Below are 12,643 nucleotides of genomic sequence, written 5' to 3' on the forward strand. Positions count from 1 at the left end.
TGCTTTGTGCTAGATGTATCAACTAGCTGAAGATCACGGAAGATGCTTCAACTGTTAAGAACTTTGCCTACCTGCAAGCGTGCAGAGGTGAACTTTTAGTTTGTTACCCTAAGCTCTAACGATGTTATCTGCATGGTTCTGCAGCTACCTAATGCTAGGCGTTTGACCAGGACACGGTAACTAGTCTCGGAACCTCAAACAACACAAAACGGTGCAACAACGGTGCTTTGCATTGCTCTGGACGGGAACTGGGAGAGAGACAGAGACAGACTTTGTGTCAGCTCCAACGATTGCTAAACAAATTGCCAATTGCGTTACATTATTCTCACTACTGAGCCGATGGAAGCACCAGCATAGGGAAGGAGGGGGAGGAGGTGTTGATTGAATCCAGGATGTTTGAAGTATTGCGCGTGCCGGGGGACTCCGTTTTACTCCCCATGCGTGATCCGGGTGACGCTCGGTTTGGTCAATATTCGGCGCCCATTTCCGTTCCACTCGATCACGACGACCTGGGTGATGCTGGTAAACATGCACACCTCACAGTGAAGCCTTAATTCTCAGAGACGATCTTTATCCCGATCGAAGCTCAACGCCTTGAAGAGACCGCCCCGGGACCGGGACGCACTCGGCCCACCGGTAGACGGTGGACCCGCTACTGTCGGTGCCCGGCCAGCTCGTCCAAAGGCGGCCCGTCGCTGCAGATTGTGCTGGTCGAGGCTGGCGGCACGGGGCCGACCGAATGCGTCCCGCTCCGTCCCGTCGCTACCGTCCGTGTCCGTGTCGCTACGTTTCCGGGTGCTACGACGGCGCACCAACCCATCACCACCACCTTCCAGATCGCTCGGGAAGTCGGTGCTGATGCTTTCGCGCTTCTTCAACTCCGCCGCCAGCATCCGCACCTCCCAGTCGTTGTGGTTGAGCTCCTCCTCTTCCTCTTCTTCGTCTTCCTCTTCCGGTTCTTCCTCTTCTTCTTCTTCGTTGCCTGCTTCTTCTTCCTCCTCCTGTTCCAGTTCGCCCTCCAGCTCTTCGCCACAGTCCGCCTCATCAGCACATTCATCATCATCATCATCGTCGTCATCATCCTCAACGTCATCTTCCGTTTCCCGCCTCCGAGGACGACTGCGACTGTGCATCAGTTGTCTCGCCTCACCATCTTCATCGTCTTCCTCTTCCTCCTCCTCGTTCTCCTCACCGAAGGGTTGGTCGTTTTCCGACTGTGATTCGGACTGCGAGCTGGACGTTGCTTCAATGTTAACGATCACACTGTCCGAGATGATGTTGCCAGTGAGTTCGGAGATGACCAGATCTCGGTAGGGGCTCCGAATGCGATCCGTGGTAGTGGACATAGTTACCGCAGTCGTGGTCGACGTTGCTGTAGCGGACAATCGCCGCGGTGGTACTGGTGGTGGTAGTCCTGGCATTCCTCCGGTGGATGTACCGTTTCCGGTTTGCTGCCGCGTACCGAGTGGAGGTGAGTCCTTACGATCGAAACTATCCTGATCGGTGGACTCGTTCCAGGTGGGGCGATTGCGCAGCTGCCGGTGGCGTGGTGATGTGCGAGGCTTTCGGCTGCGTGTCTTCGGTTGCCGAGGCGCATCAGAATCGGAGTGTGGAGACGAGGCAAATATAGTGTCCAGCGAGTCACCACGCTGAAACAATTGAAAGAGTGTTAAAGAAGGGTTCGATACATTTAGAGCTTCAGCCGAGTCTCCACGGTGCTTACCATGAAGGGTAACTCATTAGACGACCCTGTGCTGCCGGACCCGGATGATGCCGACTTGTGGTAAGGTGTATCACCCTGTTCGGGCGGTAGTTGCACCACTAGCCCGTGATGCTGTTGTTCGGCCTCGAGCTCCAGGATGCGATTTTGCAGTTTTGATATGATGTCATCACGCTTTTTTACCTCCAGCTCCAGATTGAAGAACTCGTCCTGAAACTTCACCTGTATCTCCTTCATATGCGTTTGGATGACCTGCTTGATGCCCAGCAGTACCTCGCCGAAAAATTCTTGCTCCTCCAGCGAACCTGTGCACGGGGCGGAACAGTTGGAATTGTTCGGTGTCGATTCGGTAGTGTATCCATCAATATTGGACGACGTCACCAGAACCGGCAAACAGATCCGACAAAGAATAGTGTGCCACGAGTACAGCAGTGCAAATGGAACATCGTACAGGGAAGGGAAACAGAGAGGTGTTTAAGGGAGACACAAATATATCCTCGCGCGTAATTGTGTTAGGAGCAATAGTATAGAACCGTGGAGTTTGCGATATAGGGCCGTTCCGATGAACATATTTAGCATTCACACGTATTGTCGGTGGTGACGGTTTTCGTTAGTGTGTCCAGGAAAGTATGTGAGGAACAGTAAAACCAAGGATAGGGAGGCAGAAGAATAGAAACACTTAATTAGAGTTAGCTCTTCCGTCCGTTTTGTTTGAGAGCATCCCGTCCGCAAGTAGTTTGTGCTGAGTTGTTCACCACGTAACACATACAATGTTTGGGGTGCTGATGTTAGTAGTAGCGTCCGAAGAAAGCAGTAGCTCAGGGAAAATAGTCTACAGCGTTTGTATGTGTGTGTGAAGTGTGGGGGTGTGTTTTTATGTGCATGGCATTCTTTATCGTGCTTCAGATACGATAAAGCGACCCGAAGCCTGTTGTCGATTGTCTAGCGAGTCGATGTCTTCGGGCAGGGTAAGGCCGGAAATCGGTATAATCGAAAGCACAGCTGGACCGGACATCCTTGTTTCACTCCGGGCTAACGAAGTTTGCCACACGTTCCTCCGGTACGTCACACATGGCACTGGGGCCTCCGGTTTCTGGTTCACTTACTTACAGAACTTTGCCACGGCTTCGTACCAGGCACTTCAGAACGTTGTGCCTACGTTATGCAGTGGTGTGCATACGTTTCGTTCGATTCCCTCCCCTCGTCAGACATTGAGTTCAGCCAATCAACAACAAATCTAGTTCGGCCGTATTGCGAATAAATGCCCACGCTTGATGAGGATAGTTTTATGTGGAAAGGAAATTTGTGTTTGATAGAATTTTATGCGAGAGGGAGGGATAGAACGGGTGGCACAAAGAATGGAGTTATTTCCTGTGAAAAGGGACATCGATACTACAAGCGTATGCGAAGCCGGCGAAACCAAGATATGACTAATAGGGCGGTATGAGATGATCTGTCGGTGCATGCAAACATGGCCGTCGGTCTGAAGATTAGCAGCTTGAGTGAAGAGTCCTTCGAGGCACTCAAAACTCAGACTAGAATCTATTCTTTAGCGAGTAGAAAGGGCTTCAGCAAACATTTCGTACGGTATGCCAACCGACATTCTACCGATACTTCATCAGACTTCTAATTTGCCTATGTAGGTTAAATCACACATCATCGGTATTAGTTAAGTGATTTGAGATTCTCAATCAGAAGTGCTATCTACGTTGAGGAGATACAATACAGGCCCATTTGGCAAGTGTTGATGATGATGAAAGAAATGTTTAGCGAACGCAATTGAACCACAATTGCTGCTATTGTTCATACTGGAAGGCAGCAGATGCAGGTAAGTGATAGGATAGGGTTTATTTTGATCTGAACAAGGACCCATGTATGCTCACATTTCTAACGCCGTGAGATATGAATAGCAATGTTGATTAAAAGGAATCTTATTTCATGTTCAATTGGTTCACTTATGCTGTATCTTATTATCAATCCTACGACTTCGACCATTTACTTTAATGAAGATGATCATGGCGAATAGCGTATGTTGTAATTTAATTCTAAGCAGATATCAAACAAGCATAATTTTCATTTAGCCAACTCATTTAGCAAAAGAAAGCGGTAAAACAAACTGTGAAAAATATATGAACAGAGGATTTTGAAATCAATCACAACGGAATAATCGCACTAGATAGTCTACATTCAGGGGTAAAACGAGGAGCCCCTTATGAAAGCGTTACTAGTCGTTACGCACATAACGCACGCATAGTGGTAGATGTTTTAGGAACCGTTGTCTTTTGTATTTGCGCTGTGATTGTTAACTAATGTTTCTAATTTATTATTTTCATTAAATTTTTGATTTGATGTATGTTGTTTAAACAATCTAGTTCAGTAATGACTTTACGGGTTATTTTAAGTTAGAGTGAATTGAAATAAAATTACAACTTTTATAACTGTACTACAAACACATTTCCTTCTGATTGTAAGCTTTTGTTGTTTAATTTGATCTTTTATAAAAGAAAAAAAACTTATTATAACTTACTTATCATAAACTCATAAATTACTGGAAATATTATACAGATGAACCATTAAATTCATTCAATGTCCCCTCCATAAAGTATTTATGAAATGTTTAACTAAAAAATATTGAGCTAAATTTAGCTAAACTTGAGAACGCTGAAATAGCAATAATAGCTAAAAACTGCGGATATAGCGATAGGCAAATTGCATAAACGGGGAAACTTCATACAAGCTTGCGTACATATTCTGCGGACGACACTGGCGTAGTGTTGCGGTTTGCAGGAGAGGAAAGGACTTTCGTTGAAACACTTACCTTTGATCAGCTTACGCTGGTTGGCCAGGGCGGATAGTGAAGACCTGTTAGTCGGATCCGTACCGTCCGGATCGAGATCGATAACCGGATCAGCGTGCGGGTCGTAAGGAAAGCCTCGATGCGCGTCACCATTGCTGATGACTGCGAGTGCGTTGCGCGTATCTTCGTCGCCCACCGGTCGATTCAGCCCATCCGGTCCCGGTTGCTCCGTCGGCGATATCCGGTGGAACTGATGGTGCTCCTCTCGGTGGTGTTCGGCGTGATGATGGTGTTCCTCGTGGAGCACCTGATAGTAGCGTTCGTGTTCCTGTTCGATGGAGGCGGTGGCCACCGACAGACGGTCGTCAGCGAGCGACGATGTCAGCGGTACCGTGGATATGGAATGCGGCACACCCGGTGTAGTGCCGGGAGCCGTTTGTGCGCTAAGAAGGGGAAAAAGACTACGTTCTTCAATAGAGTCACACTGGGCAGCACTGCTGGGAGGGCTAGAGAGTGTGTTCCTATGGAAGGTGACGCTTTTGGTGAATTTGCTGTGTCTGGCAACGTACCCTTCGACCGTCTGCGCTCGCATCAGCTTCTTGAGGTCGCGGTTTGGGCGTTGTTCTAGTGCTGCCTTGTCCTCGGACAGCTTCTTAAGTATGCTCTTCAGCTGGCGCCGCTCGAGCGTTTCGTTCGACTCAGGGCTAAGCGGCAGCAGACCTTTCGAATCGGATCGCTTGGGAGACTCGCTCTTCGAGCGGACCGTGTGTGCCATACCGGAACCTTCGCTCTGGCTTCTCGTTAGCTGGTCCAACAGATCGTGTGTACTGGCGGTGCTGGTGTTTGAATCAGTACAATCGAGGCTAAGGCTGCGTGTCTTGATGGCCGACTCCAGTTCGGCAAGCTTCTGGCGTTCGTTCAGGATCTTAAGCTTTTTGACGAAGGGCAGTCCGCAGTATTCGGGTGATAGATCGTCTATTGACAGATAGCTCTTCGGTTCGCTCGACACCAACTTGATCGGTTTCGGTTTCATGCGAACTCTTGCCGAAACGGCCCGTGCCGAGGTGGTTGGTGCAGTGGTTCGCTGCGGCCGGCTTCCGCTAGCCACCTCGCTATCACTGACCGAGGCTGCTTCACCTGCCGCACAGGATAGGATCTTATTCGGCAGGAAGGACGTAGGTGGCGCAGACGTCGTGGGAGGCGCAGACGAAATAGGCGGAGGTGTCATAGAAGCCAGCGAGTTCAGGTTGAGGTCTGCCGGGATGGAAGTCTTGAGGCGGTTGCGCTTTGACTGTTTCAATATGGGCGATTCCTCGGATGCGGTGTTGTTGAGGCTCGTGTAACTACCACCAAGACTCACCACCGTGGCCAACTTCAGCTTGGACCAGGGCTTCAACTGATCGTCCCCCTTGAGATGGCCCAGCGAGCGTATCTTATCCTTGAGGGATTGCGCTGTGGACGGTTTGGTGGGATGGTGTGGTTGATGTTGCTGTTGTAGCTGCTGTTGCGCGGTTCCTGTTTTACCGAGGGCTACAACATTCTGGAGCAGTTGCTGCTTCATGTCAGTGGTCTCGTGTATCGTACCGGGTACCGATGGTTGTTTCGATTCGCCGTGATGCTTCGAATCTTGATGGTGGAGACTACGTATTCGGTCCTTGAAGGACACGCGCATCGTCGGTTTGGCGTGATGTCCTGCCACACCGGTTGTGTTCAAGATCGGGCTCGGTGGTGCTTTCACCGTGGGAGACGTCGGACTCATGCTCTGCACTATCGACGGCGAGCTTGATGTTTGGTTTGATGTCACTTGCAGCTATGTGGCGCGAGTCCGGAAAGATGTGATAACAACGGCCAAAGAAACAAAGTAAAAGAGAAAACACAAGGACGAAGAAGATAATATTACTTGCGCGGCCACATTGGAGGGTGGGGCGAGCGTGCGTCGCACGGTGTTTCAATGACAACATGGCGCGTGTCGGTTTTTGGTGGACGGCAGTTGCTTTGCTGGGAGGTGGTTAGTATCCGGGAACAAGAGCATGGTGTTATGCTAGTATTGAGACAATAATTTGCATTCCCGCATTCTCGCTATGGATTTGGTTTAGTTTAGCAGCCCATTTTGTCTGGTGCTCTACTGGGCGTGCTGGGTGTTTGGGTATCAAGTTGACGAGGTGCGGAAAATCTAGAGATAATCTACTCGTATCAAACCAAACTCGAGGGATGAGATTTGCATTCACAACAACATAGTTTACATTGGAACCACCCCACCATTGTGGTCAGAAGGGATGTTAACTTCGTCCTAGATTGGCTTGGAACGTACTAAGAACGGGATGTGCAATTGAATACTTATACATTGCCAGACGGGATAGAAAAACCGTTACTTGTGCAAGGTACTCTCAAAACTATGGGTGTAGGAATTGCAAAAGTTCTTTTAACGGAATGATACACTTTAAGGTTTGGTTATACACCCTTCACTCGTGGTTTATTTGATGTGTCCATTTCTTATTTACTGCTTCTCGGTGATATCTGAAGAACTAAGCAGTGGCGAAGTAGTTCCAATATTGATACGATGTATCTTACACAAGCTGGCAATCTTATGACACCGAGTATTCCACGAAAGACAATTAAGTTACTACCGTGACTAATAATTTCATATACTGGATGTTTATCCAACAGAGCATAAATACCGTACGAGATTTGAATTGGATGTGACGAAGCGACATTTCAAGAGTAGTAATCATCAACGCGAATTCGGCTTCTTAGAAAGCCGAATGAACCGAAGAAAATAAGTAATCTCGTTACTTTCCTTAGTAATTCTTGTCACTGTCGTACTATATGGATACCAATCTAAAAAACAACTTCTGGCAATACGGCCTGGCCGTCCCTTATAAATAAATAAATAAAAAAAAACAACTTCTTCGGTTTGTGCCATTCATTTGAGTGTTTTAAAAATAAATTTGGCGGAATAATTTTGAGTCCACTTCAACATGTGAATACGAAAACAACACTTTAGAAACAATCGTTATTATTTGCAAGGTCTTTGAAATACTGCGAGAATTCGGCTCTTTTTTGAAAAGGGATATTTTTAATTACGAAAACACGGAAAATAAATATCAGAAATACAGGAAAGTCGACTGATTAATAATTGGAGGGTCAAAAAAGCAATTGAACAATTTACATCCTTTCTGCTGGGCAGTAACCCAACTTTCTTTTCAATACATTTATGCCGTTCCGTCGGAAGAAAATAAACTTGATTTCTTGCTCACTTTTCCTAAGAAAATGGGAAATCAACATTGCCTCACACGTGTCGATGTCTTTAAACAGTGAACAACATCCGAGCCTTTGAAACTTAATCCAATGAAAATGACAACCGAGCTGTATCAGGGCAGTATGTCATAGAGAGTCCGGAGATAAATACTTCCCGCCAAATTACCCAAACATATCCCAGCGTTGTCTGGGGTGAGTCAGTTTGCGACTAGCGCCTGCACCTACGAAATACCCAACGGGGACGACACATTGCTCGATTACCTTCGATTGGCTTTCCTTCGCTAGCCGATCCTCTTTCGCTTTGAGCAATTTCAGTCTTTGCATCAGCGGCAACCCAGCGCCGATCACTTCCGGTTCCGGCTCTTCCTGTATCGATTCCTGTGGTGATATGGCAGAGGTTACGTGAGTATGCGGCGGTGAGATAATTTGTGCAGTCGCCTTCGCGGCTCGTTCTTCGCGATCCTTTGGGTTTTGTATCGGGGTTTTGTTGTTGTATTGTTTCAATTTTTTGCATTCGATTTTGATGATCGGTGGTGTTGAGTTGATTTGATAATGTTTGGTTGATGTGCACATTTGTTTGCCCGAGTTTGTATCACGCGTTCAGGATGTTGTTTATATATTGCATAAGCGGGTTTTGCGTTGCAGTTTGGAGAATGTGTGTAGATTGTTTTTTTTTTTCATTTATTTGCAGTAAAGCAAATTGTGGTTGGAGTGTTGATGAATGTTTATTCAACATTTGTTGTTTTTTTATTATGTTGGTGGGGTATACGTGCGTTTTACATAAATACACACACACACACGCACACACACACACATTGAGAGACGAACACATACACAAATTTACAAATGTATACAGAGATACACACGGGTACGTGGAAATAAAAAAGAGAGAAAAGAAGAGAAAAAACAACGTTCTAAGAATGCGCTAGTAAGGTTCGGCAGCACTAAAGGATATTTTGTATTTGTACAGTACATGACAATGCGGATGATCCAGGTGAATGTATCGTGCTTGTTTGTGTGTGAGAGTGTGGATAGGATGTGGTGCCCCAAATGATGGTGGTCTAATGATGGTTGTAGTGTGGCACGTGTGACTCTGGTGATATACTTCGGTACAGTGTTGCCCTGTTTCAGGGAGATGTATCTTCGAACAAAAGGTTTCGGAGGAGACAAGGTGAGATGGTAAGCTTATCCGATTTTCGGATTTTCCGCTGTCTAACATTGGTAACAACAGGGTGAGGTCCTAACGAAGCAAACAGCTGAGGGTGAAGCCTACGGTGGGTGGTAGGGTGCCAACAAGGGTGAAAACCGAGCTACTATTCCATGAAAGCACGGAGGGTCTTCAATTCAGAGACTTCCGAAGGAATCAAAACTAACATCGAAAGGTCCGAAAGCGATTTCAATGTACTTATCTACGGGGAGTTGGTTAAATTTTTTTTTCGAATTAATTTAAGGTATGAATAACGAATCGCTAAATACAGTTTGTGGAGGGGAGTCTTACTAAGCGCTAATACATAGCATATAAAGATCCTAACAAAAGGTGACACACAGACACCAACACTGTATCGGAAGACAAAGGACCAACCCACGATCGGATGTGACTGGTTGACGGGAGGAGTCAATGAATTGTCTCGCAAAAGCATGAACAAGGGTGCCATTCAGGTGAGCGCAAGTATATTATTGCTGAGGGTGTATATGAGTGTTTAGTAAATAAATGTTGCAAGTTTGTGAAAGTGTTATGCCAAGCAAGTTGTTGGAATAGAATTAGTACGCGAATGTATTGCAACGAAAATGCGGATGATGAAGATGAAGATGAAGATGACTGGTGAAACTGATGATGATGATGATGTCGTCCACTGTGAGAATATTGCCCTGCCCGTGAAGATATGTGTTGTGTGTACGATTGGTGATGGTAGTGGTGGTGATGGTGTAAAACGATCCACTGACTTGTTTTTCCTTGAGCAACCGGAGTCGTTGGAGCAGCGGCAGCCCGGCACCGATCGGGCTTGGCACCTTGTCATTGTCCTTGCCCTCGTCCTCTGTGTGTATGTCGTCCGATTTGACACGCGGCATGCGCTTCAGCATCGTTTTGGGCGTTTTGCTACCACCACTTCCACCGCTTCCACCGCTGCCCGCTCCGCCCGATCCACCGCCCGATGTTGCGTTTCCGTGCAGTGGCTGCATCTCGATCGATTCATTGCTACGTCTGGTTGTTCCGGTCCTAAGCAAAGCGAAAGCAAGGATCAATTTCCCAGGGAAAACATATCACATTCAGCCGACGTGAAGCGGTACGTACCTGGACTTGCGCAGCACATTCTTCAGTCCCTTAACATCACTTCTAAGCTTATCTACGATACGTTTTGAGGCACTATTATCACTACTATCACCTTGGTTATTGTGGGTATTTGAGCTACGATCACCGGCATGTTCCTTAGCGGCGTGCTTGTTGGCGTGCTTCTTATTGACGCAGCGCACCTCCATCAGTCTTTTCCGACCCAGCGTTTGCAGGATCTCTTGTGCTTCCGGGTAGTCCTTCATCGCGGTCAGGACGTCTTCGCGGGACAGCGAGAACAGTTCCGAGTAGCCGACCGAGCGCACGTCAGCTGTTCGTCTTATTTTTTTTTTTTGGGGAGGAAGGAAAATTGGTTCAAACACAAGTTTACGGTCCAGTTCAAGCCATCACACCGTCGTAACTCACTTGTTCAACCCGTCCAGATTAAGGATGCCGATCTCACCGAAAAAGTCGCCGGCCTTCATCGTGGTCAGCACCTTGCCGGTTTCGCTCAACACCTCCAGGATGCCGTCGGCTATGATGAACATCTCCCGTGCGACCTCACCCTTCCGGCAGATCGAGTCGCCCGGCGTGAAGATGTATGCCTTCATTTTCAGCACCAGATCGTGCAGAAACTCGGGCTGGCACTCTTGAAATATTGTCACCTTTTTCAGCACACTTAAATTGACATGTAAGGCCAGTTCGGTTTTCAGCTTGTCCGGCAGTAGACCGAGCGCCGTATTGATATCGCCCCCACCCTGTATCCGGCCCCGGGACCAGCTGTAGTCGTACCATCGGAGAACGCGCCGCTTCATACCGCCGGGTACCTGTGGTTTGGGCGGGCATCCACGTCAGTCTTTTGGAATTTTCACTTACAAACGGCTACGTACCTTGTGGTGTCGCATGTATGTCTTGGCACCGTCCAAAAGCCGCTCGAACTCTAGACGATTGGCGTTACGATTCGTGATGACGTTGCCCACCTGACCGACGATCGTGGCGAAGATAAAGACACCGATCAGGTAGCTAACTATCGTGAACACGTACCTAGTAGAGGAGGAAATATAATTGCTCAGCAATGGTCTGAAATCTTCAATAATGTACAGTGCGTAGCATAACTGTGAGACTCAACTACTTGTTGAAATATATAAAGTATAAACACCAGTAGTTGTTTAGAACTTTACAATTGTTGTAGAACCCAAAAAGTTATGTTATGCACTGTAGAATGATAAATGCTTCCATGGTAGTACAAATAAAATACGAATTTATTCGAATAACAATCACACAATCAAAGCTTTCGAATATAATTTTCAATCTCTTAGAAACATTTTGCTTGCCATGATTTCCGGCAAAGGGATTTAGTGTAAGTCACAATGTTTACACTGAAGGCTGTCACCGAAACAGAAGGAGGACTGTTGAAGCTGAACGTATATGATCTCACAAAATAATGGCTCAATCAGTAGTAAATTGCAGATTGGTTATTATTAGATGTCTTATGATTAAAACATTGCTTACCCACCGGATAGACACGCCAGGTGGATAGGATTGATATTCGAAAACTTTGATTAGGCTGTTTTGGTCCAAAGGACGCTGGATGGAAAAAAAAGGATTATCATGGGCGACGCTACCAGTTATCGGAATCGATTTTCTTCTGATGACCATATTTTGTGTGCCGATCTGTTTCGTTCACGCTTGGTTGGTTGGTAGGAAGGGACAGTAAGGATACTAAGAAATGTTATGAAATTTCCTTTTCCAAGGGGTATCTCTTTTTCCTCCACATGATATGCTTCATAATTTTTTTTTTTATACAAAAAGTGAGTTGGCTCTTCTATCAGAAACTAATCAATCAAAATTGTAACCACTTTCGTACGGCTTCGGAAGTCGAAAAGGTTAGATTCGAAGGATAAGGCAAAACAAAAATCCCACACAAACACGCTGAATTTGGTAGAATCGACGGACAGCCTCCAGAAAACTTCACACAACCCTTGCCGAACAATGACTTTCATCACAGTGAGGGTGGCGAAAAATACCTAAGCGATAGAATGTTTCTGGGTCTCTATTTGTTCGCGACCCGTTTCAGTATTATATTCGAAAACTTTGAGTTGGGTGTCGGGGTGAGCAAAAATTTGAAAGTAAGTTAAAAGCGGTGACCATGAAACCATCGCTTATGTGCGGTTAGTAGCCGCTGCCTACCCTCGAGCCGAGTTGAACTGCAGCAGTCTGGATTTGAGGCCACGCCGGGGAAGTGATCTAGGGCCGTCCGCCGATTGTGACGGTCTGTGGTTGCGTTCGCACAACACATTCGCACAGAGGGTAGAGTAGAGGTAAATGGTAGGAATTAAAACAAAACGAACGGACAAAGTGATCGGGGCAACGTCAACATGGCCGCTGTACCGTGACACAGCGCACAAACACACGCACACTCAACTTACTCGGCATTAGTTTCCGGTGTTGGAAGGTCACCAATGGTCGTGAGTGTTAGCGTCGACCAGTACAGACTGCCGAGGTACTTGCGGGTGAGCGTGGCATAGTCGCCCGGTCGGTAAGGATACACCCAGTCGCCCTGTGTGAAGAGAACCAGCGTCTTAAATTAGCACCGGGT

At 46.9% G+C, this 12,643-nt stretch overlaps 1 protein-coding gene across 7 annotated transcripts in view; it reads right to left on the reverse strand.

Moving 5' to 3' along the window:
- Nucleotides 1-403: 403 nt before the first annotated feature.
- The window catches only part of LOC126556617 (uncharacterized), a 45,207-nt gene continuing 32,967 nt past the window's right edge, over nucleotides 404-12,643 (reverse strand). For 3 of the 7 annotated variants that reach the window (XM_050211968.1, XM_050211966.1, XM_050211970.1), the window contains 10 exons: nucleotides 12,474-12,604; nucleotides 12,235-12,318; nucleotides 10,935-11,088; nucleotides 10,471-10,871; nucleotides 10,069-10,383; nucleotides 9,720-9,993; nucleotides 8,037-8,237; nucleotides 4,539-6,327; nucleotides 1,724-2,025; nucleotides 404-1,649 (listed from right to left, as the gene is read on the reverse strand). In XM_050211968.1, coding sequence (XP_050067925.1) covers nucleotides 558-1,649; nucleotides 1,724-2,025; nucleotides 4,539-6,327; nucleotides 8,037-8,237; nucleotides 9,720-9,993; nucleotides 10,069-10,383; nucleotides 10,471-10,871; nucleotides 10,935-11,088; nucleotides 12,235-12,318; nucleotides 12,474-12,604 — 4,743 coding nt within the window. In that variant the 3' untranslated portion in view covers nucleotides 404-557. The remainder of the gene's footprint in view (nucleotides 1,650-1,723; nucleotides 2,026-4,538; nucleotides 6,328-8,036; nucleotides 8,238-9,719; nucleotides 9,994-10,068; nucleotides 10,384-10,470; nucleotides 10,872-10,934; nucleotides 11,089-12,234; nucleotides 12,319-12,473; nucleotides 12,605-12,643) is intronic. The other 4 variants (XM_050211971.1, XM_050211972.1, XM_050211969.1 and 1 more) reach the window with 4 other exon arrangements.

The sequence above is a fragment of the Anopheles maculipalpis genome, chromosome 2RL (assembly GCF_943734695.1).
Source record: "Anopheles maculipalpis chromosome 2RL, idAnoMacuDA_375_x, whole genome shotgun sequence".
Taxonomy (NCBI): Eukaryota; Metazoa; Arthropoda; class Insecta; order Diptera; family Culicidae; genus Anopheles; species Anopheles maculipalpis.